The 23,727-nt window shown below is 41.0% G+C and overlaps 1 protein-coding gene across 1 annotated transcript in view; it reads left to right on the forward strand.

Annotated features, from left to right (window-relative positions):
• The first annotated feature begins 1,110 nt into the window (after positions 1–1,110).
• TMEM236 (transmembrane protein 236) overlaps positions 1,111–23,727 on the forward strand; it is a 45,592-nt gene continuing 22,975 nt past the window's right edge. Inside the window, exons 1-2 of the mRNA XM_010354748.2 lie at positions 1,111–1,663; positions 21,215–21,287. Of these exons, the coding sequence (XP_010353050.1) occupies positions 1,407–1,663; positions 21,215–21,287 (330 nt within the window). The 5' untranslated portion in view covers positions 1,111–1,406. The remainder of the gene's footprint in view (positions 1,664–21,214; positions 21,288–23,727) is intronic.

The following is a 23,727-nucleotide window of genomic DNA, read 5'->3' on the forward strand; positions in this document are numbered from 1 at the left end:
AGTTCACCTGTGTCCCTGTAGCATTTCGTTTACAGTCTTCTGACCTCAGTTATTTTTGTTGTGGTTCCTCAGTTTATCTCCTCCATTGGACCTCAGGCACTTTCAGAACAGGAACTTCTGTCATTCATTCATCTTCATACCCTAACACATACTAAAATGCTCATTGTAAGTGCTCAAATATGGTTTTCTCTTTTTTTTGAGGAGGTGTCTTGCTCTGTCACCCAGACTGGAGTGCAGTGGCATGATCTCGGCTCATTGCAACCTCAGCCTCCTAGGTTGAAGTGATTCTCCTGCCTCAGCCTCCCAAGTAGCTGGGATTACAGGTATGCACCACCATACCTGTCTTTTTTTTTTTTTTTTTTTTTTTTTTTTTGTACAGATGGGGTTTCACCATGTTGGTCAGGCTGATCTCGAACTCCTGACCTCAGGTGATCTGCCTGCCTCAGCCTCCCAGAGTGTTGGGATTACAGGCACGAGCCACTGTGTCTGGCCTTAATTTTTGTATTTTTTAGTAGAGACAGGATTTCACCATGTTGGCCAGGCTGGTCTTGAACTCCTGACCTCAGGTGATCTGCCCCCTTCGGCCTCCCAAAGTGCTGGGATTACAGGTGTGAGCCACCGTGCCCGGTCTTAAGTATGTTTTTCGAAGGAATGATATTCATGGAGACAATTGTCATCCTTTAAATATTTGATATGCGTTTAAGCCAGTCACAGATAGCTGTTAGTGTGTAAATCCTGATAACAGGCTTCTAATGTCACCATTTCAGTTTGCTGGGCAGCAAAACAAAAATAGCATTAATTTGTGTTATATGGCAACTAATGCACAATAATGAATGAATATCTTAAGTATTAGGGAGGATCCTGGTTAGAAAGTTGATAAAGTGAATTTAAACTCCCTTTTCAAGCACTTGAAAGGGAGGAGTGGTTTTCCAAGATGAAGACTTAGGTTTGAGTATCTCCCTTTGCCTGAATGTGCTTTTATGTGAAAATAGAGAGTTGGATTCTATCTATTCCCCTTTAACTCTAAAATTATATTATTCCAGCAGTTTTACTTAAGAGTTGACTATTACACAAATGGTTTTGTGCTAATATTAGCAATAAACACCTTTTTAAAACCCTGCTTTTACCCATGCTCCGAGGCATGCTCTAAAGTTCATTTGACTTCTAATAATGGATGTGCAAATATGTTGAGTGATCACTTCCACAGTGGCCCTGTTCCTTTAAGAGACCATGGTTGTTAAGTTAGGAGATCATTGAACCATGTGAGGGTCAATAAAAGAATAAAAAGTCACTGGTTAGCGATCCGAGGACAAGGAACTTGATCCCAGTTCAGTATCTGTGGGTCCGTATGCTGCCCACAGTCAAAGAGGGAGTCCCAGGTCCTTGGCAGCTTGCCTTTCCTCAGGATGGCTTCTGGAAGGCTCATTAAGTTCATGGTTTTTGAGCTCCTAGAGTTTGCCGCTTTCTCCATCCCCACACTCGTGATCATGGAACAGTTTGCCACCGCCTACCAGGGAGCAACGGCTAGATCTGACAACACACCCTACTGGCTGATCGTCTCCTGTTCTGTTGCCTATGTTGCGTTAGTGACTCTACTGATCTGGGTTCCTGTAAAAGTTCTCCTGCACAAGAAACGTTATATTTACAGAAAAATTAAAGGATGGTAAGTAGAAGAATTTTTTTTTTTTTTGATATGGAGTTTTGCTGTGTCACCTAGGCTGGAGTGCAGTAGGGCAATCTTGGCTCACTGCAACCTCCACCTCCCTGGTTCAAGTGATTCTCCTGCCTCAGCCTCCTGAGTAGCTGGGATTATAGTCGCGCACCACCACGCCCAGCTAATTTTTGTATTTTTAATAGAGATGGGTTTTCGCCATGTTGGTCAGGCTGGTCTTGAACTCCTGACCTCAAGTGATCTGCCTACCTCAGGCTCCCAAAGTGCTAGGGTTACAGGAGTGAGCCACCATGCCTGGCCCATAAAAGAATTCTTTAGTAGGGAATCCCTGTGATGCTTTCAAAGATACGTTTGTTTGTTTGTTGTTTGTTTTAACTTTTATTTTAAGTTCAGGGGCACAAGCGCAGGTTTGTTACATAGGTTAACTTGTGTCATTAGGGGTTTGTTTGCACAGATTCTTTCCCAGGCATGCACTACCATGCTCAGCTAATTTTTGTACTTTTAGTAGAGATGGGGTTTCCATGTTGGCCAGGCTGGTCTCGAACTCCTGACTTCAAATGATCCACCCACCTCGGCCTCCCAAAGTGCTAGGATTACAGGAGTGAGCCACCATGCCCAGCCCATAAAAGAATTCTTTAGCAGGGAATCCCTGTGATACTTTCAAAGATATGTTTGTTTGTTTGTCTGTTAACTTTTAACTTTTAAGTGCAGGTTTGTTACATAGGTAAACTTATGTCATGGGGGTTTGTTGTACAGATTATTTCATCACCCAGGTATTAAGCCTAGTACCTATCAGTTGTTTTTCCCGATCCTCTCCCTTCTCCTACCATTCACCCTCTGAAAGGCCCTGGTGTGTGTTGTTCCCCTCTGTGTGTGCATGTGTTCTCATCATTTAGCTCCCACTTATAAATGAGAACATGGGGTATTTGGTTTTCTGTTCCTGCATTAGTATGCTAAAGATAATGGCCTCCAGCTCCATCCATGTCCCTGCAAAGGACGTGATCTTGTTCTTTTTCATGGTTGCATAGTATTCGATGGAGTATATATACCACATTTTCTTTATCCATTCTTCTATCACTGATGAACATTTAGGTCGATTTCATGTCTTTGCCATTGTGAATAGTACTGCAATGAATGTACAGGTGCATCTGTCTGTATAATAGAATGATTTATATTTCTTTGGGTATATACACAGTACTGAAATTGCTGGGTCAAATGGTATTTCTGTCTTTAGGTCTTTGAGGAATCACTACACTGTCTTCCACAATGGTTACAGTAATTTAGACTCCCACTAACAGTGTATAAGTATTGCTGAAAGGTATGTTCTAACATACTGTGGGTAAGGATGTGAGCAGAGCATAAGGATAGAATGTGACATTAATGAGAGACTATAATTACTGCTTCTGTAAATGTATGGATATTATGGTATCTTCTAAAATTTTTCTACAGTCATTTATACTGAGTGATAATAGCACATGAGATGGGTTAGTAAGACTGGAGTTTATGCCAGTTCGTGCTATTCTCAGTAGTAAATGTTGGACCTAATTCTCCTGTACACTAGACTACATAAACTCATCAGAGTGAGCTTACACAAGTCATAATCAGAAGATGGTAATGTAGAATTTTAATTTTGCGTAAAACTGAAAGTAAGTCTATTTTTAATTATTGACTTGCATTTTGCAGGCCTAAGGCATACTTTGACCATTAACTAAGATTTTTAAAACAGCTGGTTCCTTTAGACTTTTTATTTACTTATTTATTTATTTTGAGACAGGATGTGGCTCTGTTGCCCAGGTTGGAGTGCAATGGCTTGATCATTGCTCACTGCAGCCTCGACATCCCCAGGGGGCTCAGGTGATCCTCCCAACTTGACCTCCTGAGTAGCTGGGACTGCAGGTGTGCCACCTGCACTTGGCTAATTTTTTTTTGTTTGTTTTTTATAAAGATGAGGTTTTGCCGTGTTGCTCAGACTGGTTCCAAACTCCTGGGCTCGTCCTGGTCTCCCAAAGTGCTGAGATTACAGGCATGAGCCACCAAAGCTGGCCTACTTAGACTTTAAAAATAAATAATTTACTATGTTAGTAAATTCTATTGCCCTTGTAGGGGAGGAAAGTACTTCAATAACAATACAGAGATATTTTAAATAAATCAGGATGTAATGTTGATTTAACTAGCAGATTAGCTAATGGGTGTACTGATCCACATTAAGAGTATTGAGAACAAGTGTCTGATATCAATGTGTTTTTCCTTTCAGATCTTCAGATCTGATTCTTACTCATCTTGGACATCTCTGTTTTCTTTGATAAGTTAATTTTTCTTTCATACTGATGTTTTATTTATTTATTTATTTGACAGAGTTTCATTCTTATTGTCCAGGCTGGAGTGCAGTGGCACAATCTCAGCTCACTGCAACCTCTGCCTCCTGGGTTCAAGCGATTCTCCTGCCTCAGCCTCCTGAGTAGCTGGGATTACAGGGGTCTGCCACCACTCCTGACTTTTTTATTTTATTTTATTTTATTTTATTTTTATTTTTAGTACAGACAGGGTTTCACCATGTTGGCCACGGTGGCCTTGAACTCCTGACCTCAGGTGATCCGCCTGCCTCAGCCTCCCAAAGTGCTGGGATAACAGGCAGTGAGCCACTGCACCCAGCTGATATTTTATTTTGAAAGCGAACAACATAGAACACATGTGAAAAGTGAAGCACTGGGAATTTGCACACATGCAAGTGCAGAAATGTAAGAATAATGGACTCTGCAAGAGAGCTAGAAATACCATTGCTGAGGCTGGGAGGATGCTGACGGAGAGTTGACATGTGAAGTTCATGGTGCTCTCTTTAGGTGCAAATCCTGGATGTGGCCGCTTCTGGGAACTTCGCCAGGAGACTTTCATTTCCCCGCGAGCAGGGGTCTTAAGGGGTTTCCAGAAATAAAGCATTTTGTTGTTGGCACTGCTTTTATCAGCAGGGTTTAGGGGCTTTCCAAACCTTGACCAGAGCCCCAGGGTCACCAAAGAGGTAGCTTAGAGCTGGGCTTGACCCTGCACCTCTCACACCCTGTAGGGATGGCTTTGATCATCCAAGACTCCTGGCTGGGTTGGAATTTTTAAAGGAATGGTGGAAAGTTCAACTGACAACAGGAATAAACCAATGGGAAACTGGCCCGCCACGGCCCAGGAAGAAGCTCTTGGGTTTTTTTGTGTTTTGATTTTTTGTTTTCACATTGACTCAAATCTCTAGGATTCTAGATTCTGAATGTCATTTAGGCAGCAAACCTTCACAGATAACTTACTGTTGTTATTAGGCTATAATTGATTCTTTACAGGTCATTGATTATGTGCATGTAAGTACTGATATGAGGTGGCACAGAAATATGTACTTCATAGGCCAGGTGCAGTGGCTTGCACCTGTAATCCCAACACTTTGGGAGGTCAAGGTGGGAGGATTGATTGAAGCCCAGAGTTAGAGACCAGCCTGGGCAACATAGTGAGACCTCGACTCTACAAAAACATTACAGAATCAGCAGGACGTGGTGGTGCATGCCTGTAGTCCCAGCTATTCGAGAGGATGGCTTGAGCCCAGGAGTTTGAGCCTTCAGTGATCTATGGTTGTGCCACTCACTGCACTCCAGCCTGGGTGACAGACTGAGACCCCCAACTCTGAAAAACAAAGAGAGAAATATCTGCTTCACCTTATAAAGTAGGCTTTTTTTTTTTTTTTTTTTTTTTTTTTTTTTTTTTGAGATGGAGTCTAGCTCTGTTGCTCAGGCTGGAGTGCAGAAGAGCGATCTCGTCTCACCGCAACCTCTGCCTCCCAGGTTCACACAACTCTCTTGCCTCAGGCTCCTGAGTAGCGGTGATTACAGGTGTGCACGACCACACCCGAGTAATTTGTTTGTTTGTTTGTTTGTTTGTTTTTGTGTTTGTGTTTTAGAGACAGGTTTTCCCCCATGTTGGCCAGGCTGGTCTTGAACTCCTGACCTCAAGTGATCTGCCTGCCTCAGCCTCCCAAAGTGCTGGGATTACAGGCATGAGCCACTGTGCCCAGCCTAAAGTAGAATGTTTATGAGTTTATCATTATTATACCCAAGAGAAAATTGCCGATCAGAGAGGTTCAGCAACTCTCCCGAAGTCAGTGAACTAGAGAGAGTGGAAGAGGCAGACTTTGGACCTAGGTCTATCTGACTCCGTAATGGATACTTCTAGCCACTGTCCCAGACTGCCTCTTTGAAGGACAAGGTCTCATTCTCCTGGGGCAATTGAGATTAAGGAACAGAGTAGGCTTTCGTTTTTGCCCCTCAGTGCACGTGGTATATTAGTCACCTCTGGTGTCTGCTCAGATTTCATTTCGTACATCTGGCTCAGGTACCTCCCCTGTGCTAAAGTGTTTTGTCATAACTATATCTCTCAGTGATTTCTTTTGGGAAATACACTTCCAGTGTTTAGTTTCTGTTTGCGGGTGTGGCTGGCTACACGTGTTTTAAATAGTGTTTAGACAGTGGACAGGTTATCTGTAATTTCAGTGAAACTGAAACTGTTTCCTTCTGGCCACATTCATGAGCATTATCATATACTTATCTTTTACTGGCACAGAAGAGAAGCAATAGCTACTGAGCACTGTTCTAGGAGCTTTACAACTTCTGTACTATTGAGTTTGAACTTTACAACAACTCAGTGAAGTGTAGACGCTAGTATTCTCATTTTACAGACAAAGACACTGGAACTTGAAGTAATTAACTTTGTCAATTGATAAAGCTAGCAGGTGGAGCCAGGCATGGTAGCTCATGCCTGTAATTCCAAGACTTTGAGAGGCTGAGGTGTGAGGATCGCTTGAGCGCAGGAGTTCAAGACCAGCCTAGGCAGTGTAGTGAGACCCTATCTCTACAAAGAAATTAAAAAATTAACCAGGCATGGTGGTGCGTGCCTGTAGTCTCAGTTGCTCTGGGAGCTAAAGGGGAGGATCACTTGAGCCCGGGAGATTAAGGCTGCAGTGTGTTGAGATCATGCCACTGCACTCTAGCCTGGGTAACAGAGGAAAACCCTGTCTCAAAAAAAAAAAAAAAAGCTACATAACGGGGGAGCTAGGATTTGTGAGCCTGGGTCTGTCTAATTCCATGCAATTTTCTCTATCTCATGCAACTTTCTCTATCTCATGCAACTTTCTTTTCCTTTATTTTTTCTGACTTTGAATGCCAAGTGTGTTTCAAGAGAAATGCAATGTGTTTTGTTTGTTTGTTTGTTTGTTTGTTTGTTTGTGTTTTTTGAGACGGAGTCTCAATCTGTTGCCCAGGCTGGAATGCAGTGTCATGATCTCAGCTCACTGCAACCTCCACCTCTGGGGTTCAAGCTGTTGTCTCATCTCAGCCTCCCAAGTAACTGGGATTATAGGCGTGTGCCACCATGCCTGGCTAATTTTTTTACTTTTAGTAGAGACAGAGTTTCACCATGTTGGCCAGGCTGGTCTCCAACTCCTGACCTCAAGTGATCCGCCCACTTTGGTCTCCCAGAGTGCTGGGATTACAGGCGTGAGCCGCCACGTCCAGCCAGAAAATGCAATGCTTTTAATGTCATTAATATATATTTCACCCAGAGGTGTATTTGGCTCTTATAATACATGGGGTAATATATGGAGTGTCATATCTTGATTGCTACATGAAGATAATGCAAAAATAATTGCTACTAGAGAAAGTTAAGGATTGAGCATATGAAGTATTTTTGAGGAATAGTCAAATAGTTGTTTATGAGCAATTTCATAGACCCTGAACATTCATGATTTGATGTTGATAAGGCTTATCTGAGAGCTTCCCTGAAGGTCCAGGCTGGTGTTATGAGCCCTGTGAGGCTGGTCTTCAGGAGGGAGTGAGTCATCAGTCAGCAAAGGGTGTGCCCAGGAATAGATATAAAAGAAAACTGGCCTGGATTCAAATCCTAGCTTTGACATTGACCGTGAAACCTTATGTGAGTTATTTGAATTCTTTGAGCCTTAATTTTTTTCATGAGCAAAACAGGGACAACTTAAGTTTCTTTTTTGGGGTGCTGTTTCAAGAAACTTCGTAAGATCATGCATGTAAAGTTCCTAGTGTAGCAACTGGTCTGTAGTAATCATTCAATGAATATAAGTGTTGTGACCTCAGACTGAATTTACTGTTTTCATTAAAAATGTAATCATGTTAAATCTCCAGAATGACTCTGAAAAGTGGTAGAAGTGACAATAAAACTGAAGGAAAAATATGTGCTGTCAGTAATATTCCTCAATTTTGGAGAATTTTGCAGGTTTCTTTTATTCTTTGAGAAGAATGAACACCAATAGAGTGAGATCATTAGTATCTCAGGCATGTTTTACATTCACAGAGTTACTATGTTTTATTTTATGTCATATTTATGTTTTATTGTGTTACATTTTTCATTTCATTTTCTCACTAGGCCTTCATGTCAGTGTTGTAAAGTTGACCAAGCAGACATAATTCCCATTTTGTGAGGGAGGAAACAATTTCAGAGAGCTTAAAGTGTACTGGAGGCTGAACTTTAATCCAGTACTTTCCCTTCTCTCATTAACACTTCCTGATTTTTCTGAAATTATGGCTCCATTCTAGGGATGCCTGCCAAAATTCATAATCAACGAGGGAGATGCTTGGGGGAATGAAGAAAGCTATTTATATACACACCAAACTGTGTATTCCAGGAAATAAGAGGGTTCTTTTCCTGGAATATCAGTAAATCTGTGATAACACTGAGCTACATACAAGGCTAGCCTGAAACGGAAGCAGATCTTCATTGAGAAGGTACATTGGCAGCAGGATAATCCTAGAATATTTGTGGAGATTCCCAGACTGTCTTGGGACCTAGAGCTATATTTCGGGCATTCGTTTGAGTCCTTTGGAGTATGATTAATTCAGACTATGAACATGTCAGGAATCCTGGGAAGGGCAAGTTTGAAAGACCCGACCATTTTGAGCAACATTTTACCCGGCTCAAGTTTTTGATATATTCCATGAGATTTTGCTGTTGATCTGCTTTAGGTAGTGGTGGTGGTGATCATAGTAGTAGTAGCTGTTGTAGTTGCAGTAAAGTAAGAACAAATATTTATTGAGCAAGTGCTATGTATCAAGCATAATTTTAAACACATTGTTTGTGTTATTTTAGTTGATTTTCTAATCTTGATATGCAAGAACAATGATAGTCTCTGCTTTATAAATGAGGAAATTGAGGCACAGGAGTTAGAAGATCACAGAGCCAATGAGTAGTTGAGCTAGGACTGCCCCAAGGGAGTTTTGAGCACCTTATTGCTCCGCGTTGGCCCCTACAACTGAAACACACAGCATTAGTGACATCTGTGCACTCCTGGACACAAGGGCTAACCTGAAGGAAATGCAGCTCACTTTTCAGCACCTCTGAGAGATCATTAATTGGTAAGACCCCATTAACTACACACTGCTGCTTACCAGTTTACTTCTCAGAACATTCCAGTTTCTGTTAGTGAATCTATTATCTATCGTGTTGAACATTTTCTCATAGATTTATTGGCTGTTTGTATTTTCTAAAAATCATGTATTTTTGTCCTTGATCTCTTTTTCTGTTGGTATGTCCTTTCTTTTGCTACAGATTTATGAGTTCTATAAACATTAAGGATGTTCATTTGTTTTAATTGCACAAGATCATCAAGCAATAAGGATGTTGAATTTGATGTAGCATACATTTCAGAGTTATCATTAGTCTTTTAATTTTACTTTCGTGTTTTTGATATGGAGAACTTTTATTTTTCACAGAGTTTAAGCTATCCATATTTCCTTTACAGTTTGGTCTTGGGCATTATACATGAAAAAGATCAATAATTTTGTCATAGTTGACTCCAGGCTTTATCTTCCTTGCCCTACTAAATCCAGTGTATTAGTCTGTTCTCATGCTGGTAATAAAGACATACCTGAGACTGGGTAATTTATAAAGGAAAGAGGTTTGATGGACTCACAGTTCCATATCTCTGGGGAGGCCTCACAATAATGGCTGAAGGCAAATAAGGAACAAAGTCATGTCTTACATGGCAGCAGGCAAGAGTGCACGTGCAGGGGAACTCCCCTTTATAAAACTGTCAGATCCGTAAGACTTATTCACTATCACAAGAACAGCACAGGAAAGACCCACCCCATGATTCAATTACCTCTGACCAGGTCCCTCCCATGACATATGGGAATTCTGGGAGCTACAATTCAAGATGAGATTTGGGTGGAGACCCAGTCAAGCCATATCACACAGCAAACCAGCAGGAGTATATTTACTTTTTCTTTTCTCTCCTCATCCTATGCAGGAAGTCACCACATTCTGGTAATTCTTCCTCTTCCTCTGTCTTGCATCAGCTCCTTGTTCTCCATGACTGTTTCTCTCATCCCAGTTAGGCCCTTATTTCCAGACCATCAAAACTTCAGTTTCTGATGTGGTCCCCCAAATTTTCATATATTCAAATCCAGTGTCAGACCTGATTTGTCCTGATCATTTCTGTTCAAGGAAAAATGAAGACGATTTCATTAACTAACGCTTGGACTCTGGCAACCTTCACCCACTGGTCTTCCTACCTTTTGCTTCTTTTCTCCCCACGAGTTCCCTCCCAATCCTTGTCAATAGGGTAATTCTCTTCTTAAAAAAAGTTTTCTGGGCCAGGCATGCTGGTTCACACCTGTAATCCTAGCACTTTGGGAGGCCAAAGTAGGTGGACCACTTGAGGTCTGGAGTTCAAGACCAGCCTGACCAACATGGTGGAACCCCATCTCTACTAAAAAATACAAAAGTTAACTGGGTGTGGCAGCGTGCGCCTGTAGTCCCAGCTACTCAGGAGGTTGAGGCAGGAGAATCACTTGAACCCGGGAGGCAGAGTTTGCAGTGAGCCGAGATTATACCACTGTACTCCAGTCTGGGCAACAGAGTAAGACTATGTCTCAAAAAAAAAAAAAAAGAAAAAAAGAAATTTTCTGTATCTCAGCCCCACCCCTTAAAAATCTCCTCTTCTCCTTGCTTGTAAATCAAATATTGACATTATTCCACAGCATCCTGGAGCTGGGCAAACTCTTAGTGTTCATCTACAAAATGATTTCTCACAATGCAAATACCTCTGGTTCTACAGAGAACTCACTACTTTCTGTGGCTCTGCGTAGTACAGCCTTCCTTATTCTCTTATGTTGAAACGAAACCTATCACTATGTAGCTCTCTTTCCCATCCATTTGTAGACTTCGCCTCCTCTGTCCTTTCTTTCTCCATGGCCAGGAGCTGTGCCCGTCACTGCCTATTTCCCATTTCTATTGTTTTTTGAGCACTCCCATCAGCTTGCATAATGTAAACTGCCCCTTGCAGGATGACAACTCCCCAAATTGTGTCTCCAGGGGTGACTTCTCTGAGCTTACTGTATCTGTGTTAAATTTTTGCAACATTTGAAGGCAGTGACATCATTCTGCCATCTCAACCACGCCACATCTCAGTCTGCTAAGTTTTCTCTTCTCCAGTGGGCAGAGTTCCATCAGCCATTCCTATCCCATGATTTCTCGACCTTTGACTCTTTTGAAAGTCTCCTTGGGATGCTGGCTGGATTTTTAATGCCTGGATATTATCTTAGTGACACGCTGATATCCTCTTGATGCAGCTACTGACTTCATGTATTGATATAATGCTATTAGCTTCCACTGCAATTACGTCACCTATTTCATAACAGAGTGTATGATTGACTAAACCTAGTTTTACTAGAAATCCTCCAGGTTAATAGTGATCCATGAGTCTGCTCTATGGGTTTGTTTAATAGGTCTACATTTACCTATCTGAATTTCATATATATATATATAACAAAACCTAAATATATATATTTATATATATAAAAGACAAAATCTAAATATATGTATTTATAAATATATGTAATGAAACCTAAATATATATAGGTATATTTAAATATATATGTGTGTGTGTGTATATATAAAAGAAATTCAGATAGGTAAATGTATATCTATATATATTTAGGTTTCATTATATATATATATTTGTAAATATATATATTTAGGTTTTTGTCGAGACAGGGTCTTGCTCTGTCACCCATGTTGGAGTGCAGTGGCATGATCATAGCTCACTGTAGCCTCAACCTCCCAGGCTCAAGTGATCCTCCCATCTCAGCCACCTGAGTAGCTGGGACTACAGGTGTGCACCACCACACCTGACTAATTTTTAAATTTCTTGTAGAGACAGGATTTGCTAGGTTGCCCAGCTGGTCTCGAACTCCCGGACTCAGGCAATCCACTTGTCTCGGCCTCCCAAAGTGCTTGGATTACAGACATGAGCCACCATGCCCAGCCTCCCTACCCGAATTCTTCATGTTAGTCAGCATTATTTCCAGGCTACTGCAGGTACATGCCTTTGTTCTCAGGTACTGCCTCCATCCTCAGGGACTCTGTAGTCCACTGTGGAGTCTAGATAGTTGTACATGAAAAAACTAGAAAGTGATATAAACCACTGTACAACAAATCACCAAATTTTATGTGGCCCACCACTAGTCCTTTATTATCCCAGAGAAGAGCATCATCAAAACTTAGTAGTGACTGGGCACAGCCTTGGAAGGCTGAGGCAAGAAGATTGCTTGAGACCAGGAGTTTGAGACCAGCCTGGGCAACATAGCAAGACCCTGTCTCTACAGGAAATTTTAAAAAAATTACCTGGGCATGGTGATGCATGACTGTAGTCTCCGTTACTTGGGAGGCTGAGGTGGGAGGATCACTTGAGGCCAGGAGTTTGAAACCAGCTTCAGCAACATAGCAAGACCCTGTCTTTCTATTAAAAAAAGAAAACAACAGCAACAACAACAAAAACAAACCCTCAATACTGACAGTAAAGGAGATGTCTTTTTTGATCCATCCTTCCTACCTGTCCCTTTCCACCCTGCCCCATCAACCCACCACAGTGCCTTGAACTCAGCAGCTTTTTAGTACATGTGGTTTATGGACTCAGGTTTATTAGAAAAGCACTATGTTTTGGAGTAATCAGAGAGTGTCTCGTAAGGAAAGCTTGATTTGCACTGAGCTTGGAAAGCTGGGTGTGGGAGGGTATCCAGAGGAGGAGGGTTAATATGAGGAATGAGTTGACATAGTGAATTGTTTAAGGGGTAGGAAAAGACCTACTTGCTTAGAAAGGAGCGAATGGTGAGAAATGGGTTGGCAGCATTGCAGAGTGGTTCAGGCTGTGAGTTTTGGAGTTCACAAGACCTGGATTAGAATTCATCTTTCACTTCCCAGCCATGGGATCTTGGGCAAATTAATTCAGCCTTCAACATCAGTTTCATTGCTGTAGCGTTGATACCTCACTCAGAGGGTTGTTGTGGGGTTGTCATAGGTAAAATTCTTTCCTGTAGCGCTTAGCCTGGGGTATAATATGAGCTCACTGAGTTGTCGTAAAGAGCCGAGCGTTATTATATGTTGGAACGTTAATACTAGATTTTGAAAGCCTTGAAAGATGGGCACGGAAACTTTAACTTCATGAGTTTGGTAAAAGGATTTATGTTTCTGAGCAGACAGTCATTTCCCAAGTTCTCATCTGATCCTTTCCACCCACCATGCTTCCTCTATGAAAAATCTCAGGGCCAGAATGCTTGCTGCACAAACAAGAATTTTTAACCCAACGTGGCTGAGCTTACTTAGTTCATCCTTAATGGGTCCCATTCCTAGGAGGGTCCTTCTCATTGCCAGTTTATTATGATGCACACAGAGGTCTATGGGCAGTACCCTAACTCAGTCTTTCATGCGGAAGTTACACCATGCCCACGTGTCCTTTTCTTTCCTTTTTTTTTTTTTTTGAGACAGAGTCTCGCTCTGTCGCCCAGGCTGGAGCGCAGTGGCCGGATCTCAGCTCACTGCAAGCTCCGCCTCCTGGGTTTACGCCATTCTCCTGCCTCAGCCTCCCGAGTAGCTGGGACTAGAGGCGCTCACCACCATACCCGGCTGGTTTTTTGTACTTTTTTTTGTTTGTTTGTTTTTGTTTTTTTTTGAGATGGAGTCTGGCTCTGTCGCCCAGGCTGGAGTGCAGTGGCCGGATCTCAGCTCACTGCAAGCTCCGCCTCCCGGGTTCACGCCATTCTCCTGCCTCAGCCTCCCGAGTAGCTGGGACTACAGGCGCCTGCCACCTCGCCCGGCTAATTTTTTGTATTTTTTTGTAGAGACGGGGTTTCACCGTGTTAGCCAGGATGGTCTTGATCTCCTGACCTCGTGATCCACCCGTCTCGGCCTCCCAAAGTGCAGGGATTACAGGCTTGAGTCACTGCGCCCGGCCACGTGTCCTTTTCTTTAGCCAATCGTACTATGGTCGCAAACTTGCATTCTTTGCAGCATGAAGAGTCTTTCAAAGAAGTGTCTGTGATATTTCTAACCTAAATCCCATTACTTGTAGTAGCGTCCTAGGACTGCTGTAACAAAGTATCACAAACTTGGTGGCTTAAACAACAGAAATTTGTTTCAAATTCTGAAATACCTAAAAGTTCTGAAGGTGAGAAGTCTAAAATCAAGGTGACGGCAGGTTGGTTCCTTGTGAGAGATGTAAGGAAGGCTCTGTTCATGCCCCTCTCCTGGCTGCTGGTAGTTGCTGGCAATCTTTGATGTTCCTTGATCTGTAGATGCATCACTCTGATGTGTGCCTTCATCTTCACATGGCATTCTTCCTATGTTTCCTCACTTAGTCTTCCCCACCTGCATGTCTGTTTTCAGATTTCACCCCCGCTTTCTTTTTTTTCTTTTTTGGGACAGGGTCTCACTCTGTCTCCCAGGCTGGAGTGCAATGGCACGATCTTGGCTTACCTCAACCTCCGCCTCCCAGATTCAAGCAATTCTCTTGCCTCAGCCTCCCGAGTAGCTGGGACTACAGGCACATGCCCCCATGCCCAGCTAATTTTTGTATTTTTAGTAGAGAAGGGATTTCACCATGTTGGCAAGGATGGTCTCAATCTCTTGACCTTGTGATCTGCCCACCTTGGCCTCCAAAAGTCCTGGAATTACAGGCATGAGGCACCATGCCTGGTCCCAGATTTTCCCTTTTTTAAAAGACAACAGTCATATTGGATACGAGTCTCCCCTTATGCCCCATTTTTACTTGATGACCTCTATAAACACCCAATTTACAAATAAGGTCACATTCGGAGATACTGGGGATTGGGACTTAAACATGTCTGTTTTGGGGTATATAATTCAAACCGTAGGATTTCACTCTCTGACCCTCCCAAAATTCATGTTCTTTTGGTGTGCAAAATAGACTCATTCATCTCAATACCTCCAAAAGTCCTAATCATCCCAGCATCAATTCTAAGTCCCAAATCTCAACTACACATCATCAACTCAAAATCCCAAACCTTTCCCTCTAAATCATCCCAACAAGTTATAGGCAAGACGTGGGATATGATTCCTCCTGGGTCAGAGTTTCTTTCCATCTGCAAACCTGTGAAGCTGGACAAAAAGTTACTTGCTTCCCACATGCAATGGTGGAGCAGGATAGACATTACCATTCCAAAAGGGAGAATTTGGAAGAGAAAGAGGAGTCATGGGTCCCACGCAAGTTCAAAAGCTAGGAAGGAAAATCCCATTAGCTTTTAAGGTTTAAAAATAATCCTCTGTGTCTTGTTGCTGATTCCTCTGAGCCCATCATCCAGGCCTGTGAGGGCAGCAGCCCCAACCCCTCAGCCTTGGATGGTCATGGCTCTGCCCTATGGATTTAAGTTGAGCACCTCTGGGTTTGTGGTTGTAGCACCAGTCTCCCTGGCTTTGGAACCACTGTCAAAGTCATTTTTTTCTTTTCTGAAAGATAACACATTTGCAGCCAAATAGCTCTATCAACCCATTTGCTCCCTAGAGTCCTAGAAGTCCAACAGCGTTTCTTCATTTCATCTTATCTCTGCCACTTTCAGTCCAGGCCAGCAATACTTCTGCTGAGATGGTTGACTGGATTCACAAACCACAACCTTGGTGTTCTCTTCCAAACTTGCTTTCTTATCATTTGCAATATGGATAGCCTGAGAATTTGCCAAATCTTCAAGTTCTAATTCCTTTTTGCTTAAAAATTCCTTTTTCAATTTATCTCACTTCCTTCACTCACATTTTATTGTAAATAGCAGGGAGGAAACAGGCTGTGCCTTCAACACTTTGCTTAGAAACATCCTCAGCTAAATATCTCAGTTCATTACTTGCAAGTTCTACTTTCTATCCAGCAGAGCACAGTATAGCCAAATTTTCTGCCATTTCATAGAAAGGATCACCTTTCCTCCAGTTTGCTATAATATGTTCCTCATTTCCATGTTAAACCTCACCAGAAGTAACTTAGCATTCATATTTCTAACAATACTCTGTTCATGACAATATGTCTACTCTCTAAGATGCTAAAAGTTTTCTCTATATCCCTCCTTTTTCTTTCTGAGCCCTCACTAGAATGTCCTTTAACACCTGTGTTTCTACCAACAGTCTCTTCAAGGCAATCTAGGCTTTTTCTATCATGCATCTCACAACTCAGCCAGTCTCTACTCATTACTCAATTCCAAAGTCACTTCTACATCTTTAGGTGTTTGTTACAGCAGCATTCCACATTCCAGTCGCAAAATTAGTGTAAGTTTCCTAGAAATGCCATAACAAAGTACCACCAACTGGATGGCTTGAACAACAGAAATTTATTGCCTCAAAATTCCAGAGGTGAAAACACTGAGATCAAGATATTGGTAGGATTGCTTCTTTCTGAGGGATATGAGAAAGAATTTGTTCCATGTCTTTCTCCTTGCTTCTGGTGTGTTTTTGGCAATCTTTGATGTTCCTTGGCTTGTAAATGCATCACTCTGATTTCTGCCTTCATCATCACATGGTACATCATGGGTTTCTTCACATAGTCTTCCCCTGTGCAACTCTGTCACCAAATTTCCCCATTTTTATAAGAACACCAGTCATATTGGATTAGGACCCACCTTAATGATCTTATTTTAACTTGATTATCTTCATAAAGATCTTATTTCCAAATAAGATCACATTCTGAAGTACTGGAATTTGGGATTTCAACATATCTTTTTGGCATGTGGCTCATGCCTGTAATCCCAGCAGTTTGGGAGGCCGAGGCAGGTGGATCATGAGGTCAGGAGTTTGAGACCAGCCTGACCAACATGGTGAAACCCCGCCTCTACTAAAAATACAAAAATTAACTGGGCGTGATGACATGCACCTGTAATCCCAGCTACTCAGGAGGCTGAGGCAGGAGAATCGCTTGAACCTGAGAGGCAGAGGTTGCAGTGAGCCAAGATCAGCCACTGCACTCCAGCCTGGGTGGCAGAGCGAGACTCCATCTCAAAAAATATATATATATTTTGTGTATATATATATGTGTGTGTGTGTATGTGTGTGTATATGTGTGTGTGTATATATATATATATATATGTATAAGCATATCCTAGTCAAGATTTTCAAACACAGGTTAATGTAACTTCTGGTTAAATAAAACATAAACTTGGGTTGTTATTTAATTACTAATGAGTCCATTCATTTAGTATTTATTGAATTCCTACTATGTGTTGGACATTCTCTAGCATCATGAAGTTCTTGAACTTGGATGAGAAACAGTTTACATTATTTCTTTCATTAACCTCTAATTGAAAGCCACCAATCTTTTGTGATGTGGATGTTGGTAACAAACCACAGTAGTATTAGTAGGACCTGTAACTTTATTACATAGAGCTTTTCAGACCATATATCACAGATCTTTTCATACGACACAACAGTTGTAGGAGAGACTTCAGTATATGGTTTATGATCTTCACTATCTTGAAATTATGAGTGATTACAATTTTTACTAGATCTTAAGTACTCCTTTTTTTTTTTTTTTTTGAGACAGAGTCTGGCTCTGTCATCCAGGCTAGAGTGCAGTGGTGTGATCTTGGCTTGCTCCAACCTCTGACTCCTAAGGTTCAAGAGATTCTCCTGCCTCAGCCTCCAAAGTAGCTGTGACTACAGATACACACCACCACATTTGGCTAATTTTTGTATTTTTTTTTGTAGAGACGAGGATTTGCTGTGTTGCCCAGGCTGATCTCAAACTCCTGGGCTCAAGTGATCCACCCACCTTGGCCTCCCAAAGTGCTGGAATTACAGGCATGAGCCACCAGGCCTGGCCTGCTCCAAAGAAAATTTAAAAAGAAATGTTCTCCAGGCGCGGTGGCTCAAGCCTGTAATCCCAGCAGTTTGGGGGGCCGAGACGGGTGGATCACGAGGTCAGGAGATCGAGACCATCCTGGTCTACACGGTGAAACCCCGTCTCTACTAAAAAATACAAAAAACTAGCCGGGCGAGATGGCGGGCGCCTGTAGTCCCAGCTACTCGGGAGGCTGAGGCAGGAGAATGGCGTAAACCCGGGAGGCGGAGCTTGCAGTGAGCCGAGATCGCGCCGCTGCACTCCAGCCTGGGCGACAGAGCGAGACTCCGTCTCAAAAAAAAAAAAAAAAAGAAAGAAAAAGACATGTTCATAGATAGACACATATATTGTTATGAGGTTAATGAAAGAAATTATGTAAATTGTTTCTCATCCAAGTTTAAACTTTAAAAAGAATCTGGATTACTACATAATTCTTTAAAAAAGAACCATAAATTGTATATAATTTTTAATGAAAGACTTTAGGTAATTTTTAAAATTTGGATAATTTCAATATAATTGATTTATCTTCTAAAAATCTGTGTATTTCATTTTACTCATTTAAAAATGTTGTCCTGAGAAGGGTTCATAGGATTCACTAGACTCTCAGAAATTTCATCGCACAAAAATGGTTCAGAAACATTATTCTGGATGCTGGAAATAAAGTAGCAAATAAGTCAGATACGGTCCCTGCTTCCACAGAACTTACCTCAGGGGATGAGGAAAGAGGAAGATGACAAACAATAAACAAAGAATCAGCAGATTTCTAGGTAGTCATAAGGGCTATGTATACAACTCGTGTGTGTGTGCATGTGTGTGTGTGTGTGTGTGTGTGTGCCTGTATGTGTTTCCTATACTATATATGAGAGTAGAAGCATTAAGAGAAACCACATCATGTACAGCATGTAGACTAGGGTAATAAGATTCAATTTGATTCTAATCGCATTGTGTGTTCATCAAAGATTTTTAAAAATTGTGATAAAAACACATAATATAAAATTTACTATCTTAATCATTTTAAGGGTACGGTTCAGTGGCATTAAGTACATTCACAATGTTGTGTGACCATTGCCACCATCCATCCACGAAACTCTTTTCATCTTGCAAAACTAAAGCTTTATACCCATTAACGAATAACCTCCTTCCTTTCCCCAACGTTGGAGCAGTGACAAGATGTGTTTTACATTTTAAAAGCATGATTTCATTAAAAAAAAAATGAAGACAATGTTTTTGCTATGCAAGAATAGAACCACCAACAGGAAACCAGTTAGGAAATATGGCAGATGAGAGGTGACAGTGGATGAACTACGGTGTTGGCAGAAAAGGAGTTTGAAATGGACTTTGGCAGTAAATCAGACAGGATTAGGTGATAGACTGGAACAAGTAAGGAGGAGGACTTGGGCTCTGTTTCGGACATGGTAAGTCTGAGTTGTGTCTTTGCCATCCAAGTGGAAGTGTCTAACAATTGGGTAGACAAGTCAGAGTTCAGGAAAAATGCCAGAATATGTTGTGCAGTCCTGGGCAAATGAGTGGGATTTGAAGCCTGGATGAGATAATCCAGGAAGATAATATAGACAAAGAACAGGTCTGGGAATAGTCTCTGGGGCATTGCCATCATTTAGAGGTCAAGTTGAGAAGAAGAGATCTTTATGAGTGACTTGTCCAATCTTACTTAGAGAACTTAGTGTTGTAGAAACTTGGATCTCAGCTCAGACAAACAGAGAAAGCTACCAGTTGAAAATTCCATCAGACTAGTCTTAGCCAGGTTGTACTAGGTCTGGCCATGAGAGAGGGGTAATCTCATCTTCTAATTTATATTTACACCTAGGACGTCTAAGATGGCGCTGGGATGGGGTAGGCAAGACAGCACCAAAGAGAAATTGTTCTCTATTATTTTATTCTTTATAATTTCAACTTGTATTTTAGATTCAGGGGGTACGTGTGCACGTTTGTTGCACTGGTATGTTGCTTAATGTTGTGGTCTGGGGTGTGACTGATCCCGCCACCCAGGTAGTGAGAATAGTACCCAATAGGTAATTTTTCAACCCTTGCCCCCTTTCCACTCTCCCCTCTGTAATGGTCCCCAGTGTCTATTCCCGTCTTTAGGTCCACGAGTACCCAACATTTAGCTCCCACTTATAAGTGAGAACATACAGTATTTGGTTTTCTGTTCCTGTGTTAATTCATTTAGGATAGTGGCCTCCAGCTACAGCCATGTTGCTGCAAAGGACATGATTTCATTCTTTTTATGAATGTGGAGAAATTAATAATTTGAAAGCATTCAATACTGCTTGTACATAGAAAACATTATATAAATGGAATGAACATAATACATATTAACGAATCAAAGAGGAGGTAAATATTTCATTGTAGAAAACCTTTGAATAAGTATCCTTTGTTGTCCCATAAATTAAGAATGCTAAACATACGTTTAAATTTTCTGTTTTAGTTATTTATTTATTTATTTAATTTATTTTTTTGAGACGGAGTCTCACTCTTTCGCCCAGGCTGGAGTGCAGTGGTGCAATCTTGGCTCACTGCAAGCTCCAACTCCCGGGTTCACACCATTCTTCTGCCTCAGCCTCCCAAGTAGATGGGACTACAGGTGCCCGCCACTACGCCTGGCTTATATTTTGTATTTTTAGTAGAGATGAGGTTTCACCATGTTAGCCAGGTTGGTCTCAATCTCCTAACCTCATGATTCACCCACCTTGGCCTCCCAAAGTGCTGGGATTACAGGAGTGAGTCACCGCGCCCGGCCACATTTAAATTTTCTGTGTCATAAGATATACTATTTCCTGTGTATTATTTCTCAATAGCTATTGGATTGGTTGATCATGCAAGGTTTAAGAAGTGGTCCAAAAACAAGTTTGAAAAATTATGTCATTTTTATGTATGTATAGTTTTTTTGGTTCTAGTAAAAAAAATTTAAATGTTTTTAAGTGATCTTTAAATATCCAATAGTTTATCATCTCTAAATGTACTTTTGAAAAATACATTTTACAACATGGGATATAATATAACTTGAAAGTCACGCTGTTCATTTATTCAGTTGGTCACTACAGCCTCACCTCTTGGGCAGGATTTTAATTAATGAATTATGAACATGTTGAATTTCATTTGACTTGTGATTTGATGCTTTTAATAGTTTGTGGTTTGCTAATTATTTGGAAATCTCTCACCCCTTTGTTCTAGAAGAAGCATTCTGGTTTCTGCACGGGTTCCTCTTTGCCATACGCAAACATTTGGGAAATGGAAATAGGGAAGCAGCAGCTTCTTAGAAAAACTATAGATGAATGGAACAGGAACTGCAAAATTAGCAGAATGTAAGAGGAACTGTCGATCTTGTCCATGATTGCTTTGGCTTATTTTTTCTCCTTTGCTAGGAGGCCTGTTCTGATGATGTGTGTGGTCCTCACCACACTGCCCTGCCTCACCTTTTCCATAGCAGTGACTGAGGTATGGAATTTTGATTTCTTCTGCTACAAGATTATGAGATTTTATAATTTCTTGTTATTGGAATTTGATAGAGCAGCATGCTCAACAAAGTTCTTGACATTTATGTAATCCAGTCTTCTTCCAGGTTGCAACATATGTTATTTAAAGTACTAAGATCGTTGTTACCTCTGTGATTGTGAAGCAAAGTCTAATAGCCAATTTTTAAAAATTAATTTTGTGTTTGTGTGTGAGAGACAGAAATGATATTTGAACATTTAAAAAGTGAAAAATGTGAAAGTTGATCTGTATTTGTTTTTTCTGCCAACCTGATGTTTTTCATGATTGTCCTCAATTCTAAATGAATACAAGATCTAAGGGAAGGACCGTTTCTGTTTTAATACCTTTGATAATATGTCCATTGATAATAATTTGCATGTGTTATTTATTTGAAAATAATGATGAGTTTATATTTTGACCAAATATAGCTTCAGTAGGTCTTGGATAGATACCTGCAGGGCAGGAATATCTTAGGCAAAACTTTCAGGCTGTAAGTACTTCATTATCCAAGGTCAGAGAAGAATACCCCACTAATCCTCTTGATTTGCAAGGTGCTGTGAAAGATAACTTTTGTTTTCTCAAAGCATACTTAATTTACTTAAGTTACTTAATTTGCCTTGTGATATTTCACTTATATGTGAAGCAAATATTCATTAAGTGTATATTACAGGCCAGGCAATGTTAGGTACAGGGCATAGGGGACTCAGGAAATATGGCAGGGTCTCTGGTAGAATTTTCTGAAATTAGAAATATAAACAGGAAATTAGAACAAGTATCACAAGTGTTGTGAGACAGGGCAGTACCAAGTAATGTATGACATTAGAAATTACATGGTTGTTAGAAGGCATCATAGGTGCTGCTAGAATACATCATAGATGCTACATTAGACAATGTATGAATGCACAGAATAATTTTGGGAGGCCACACAGATGTGCTTTGTATCCAGTGAACTGCAACAGATGAATATTTCGATCTAGATCTGTCTTTTCCCCTCCCAAAGACCTTGTAAATCATTTGGAAGGTTCCCAAAAACTAAAAATTTAGTTTACAACCTTTTAAGAAACATCACTGCGGTAAACTGATGGCATATCTGGAGCTCGATAGCCCTTTTTGGTTGTTTTTTATGATGTCTCATCCATTGTTACATCTTTTCCTTTCCTTTCCTTTTTTTCTTATTTAATTTTCACCGAAGTATAACACATAAACAGAAAAGTGCACAAAAGAAAAAAGTACAGTAACAATGGAATACCACAAAGCAACCCCTGGGTAAGCATCGCTCAGGTCAAGGTCAAGAAGGAAACCTTGGCCAGCTCCATGCCCATGCTCCTTTATTTGCATTTAGTATTTTATTTTAGTTTTGTATCAGAAACCCATTGCTTGCTCATTCTTTTTTTTATGCTCCTTTCAATGACTCCCTTTCCCTCCTTTCCAGAAGTCACTTCTAACTTGACTTCTGACTAGTTTGCCTGTTTTTGAAATTTTTCCAAGGAGAAATCAAATGATGTCTGGCTTCTTTTATTTAAAATATGGTTGTAAGGGTCATTTGTTTCTGTGAATACCTGAAGCTCATTCGTTTTCAGCTGTAGAATATTTCATTTTATGAAAAGGTCATAATTTACTTCTGTGTTCTACTCTTGGTCGCCATCTTGGTTGTTTCCAGTTTTGGCAATTACAAATAATGCGGATGTGAACATCTGTGAATATGTCTTTTGGTGTGCACATGCAAACATTTTTGTTGGTTACATATGCAGGCGCAGAATTGATGAATCATGAGATACTGAAATGTTACATTGTGAGAGATAAGGTCAAACAGCTTTCCACGCAGATTGTACTGATTTCTATAGCATCTCTATAGAACCCACCAGCAGAGAAGGAGCATTCACCAACACTTGCATTGTGTTTTATTTTTTTGGAGACAGGGTCTTGCTCTGTTGCCCAGGCTGGAGTGTGGTGGCGCATGTGATCTTGGCTCACTGCAACCTCCGTCTCCCAGATCCAGGTGATTCTCCTGCCTCAGCCTCCTCAGCAGCTGGGATTACAGATGCCCACAACCACGCCTGGCTAATTTTTGTATTTTTAGTACAGATGGGATTTCACCATATTGGCCAGGCTGGTCTCGAACTCCTGACCCCAGGTGATCCATCTGCCTCGGCCTCCCAAAATGCTGAGATTACAGGTGTGAGCCACCACTCCCGGCATCATCGTGTCTTTTTATTTCAGCTCTTCTGGTGGGTACGATCCTGAATCTCATTGTACTTTTAAACTACATTTCTCCAGTAATTACTGCGGTTGAGCATCTTTTCATCTTGCCCATTTTTTATTGTGTTGCTTATCTTTTAAAAATCTGTTTGGAAGACTCATTTTCATATTCAGATTACACAAGCCCTTTTTGATTATATGTATT

This window comes from Rhinopithecus roxellana, chromosome 11, assembly GCF_007565055.1.
Source record: "Rhinopithecus roxellana isolate Shanxi Qingling chromosome 11, ASM756505v1, whole genome shotgun sequence".
Classification (NCBI taxonomy): domain Eukaryota; kingdom Metazoa; phylum Chordata; class Mammalia; order Primates; family Cercopithecidae; genus Rhinopithecus; species Rhinopithecus roxellana.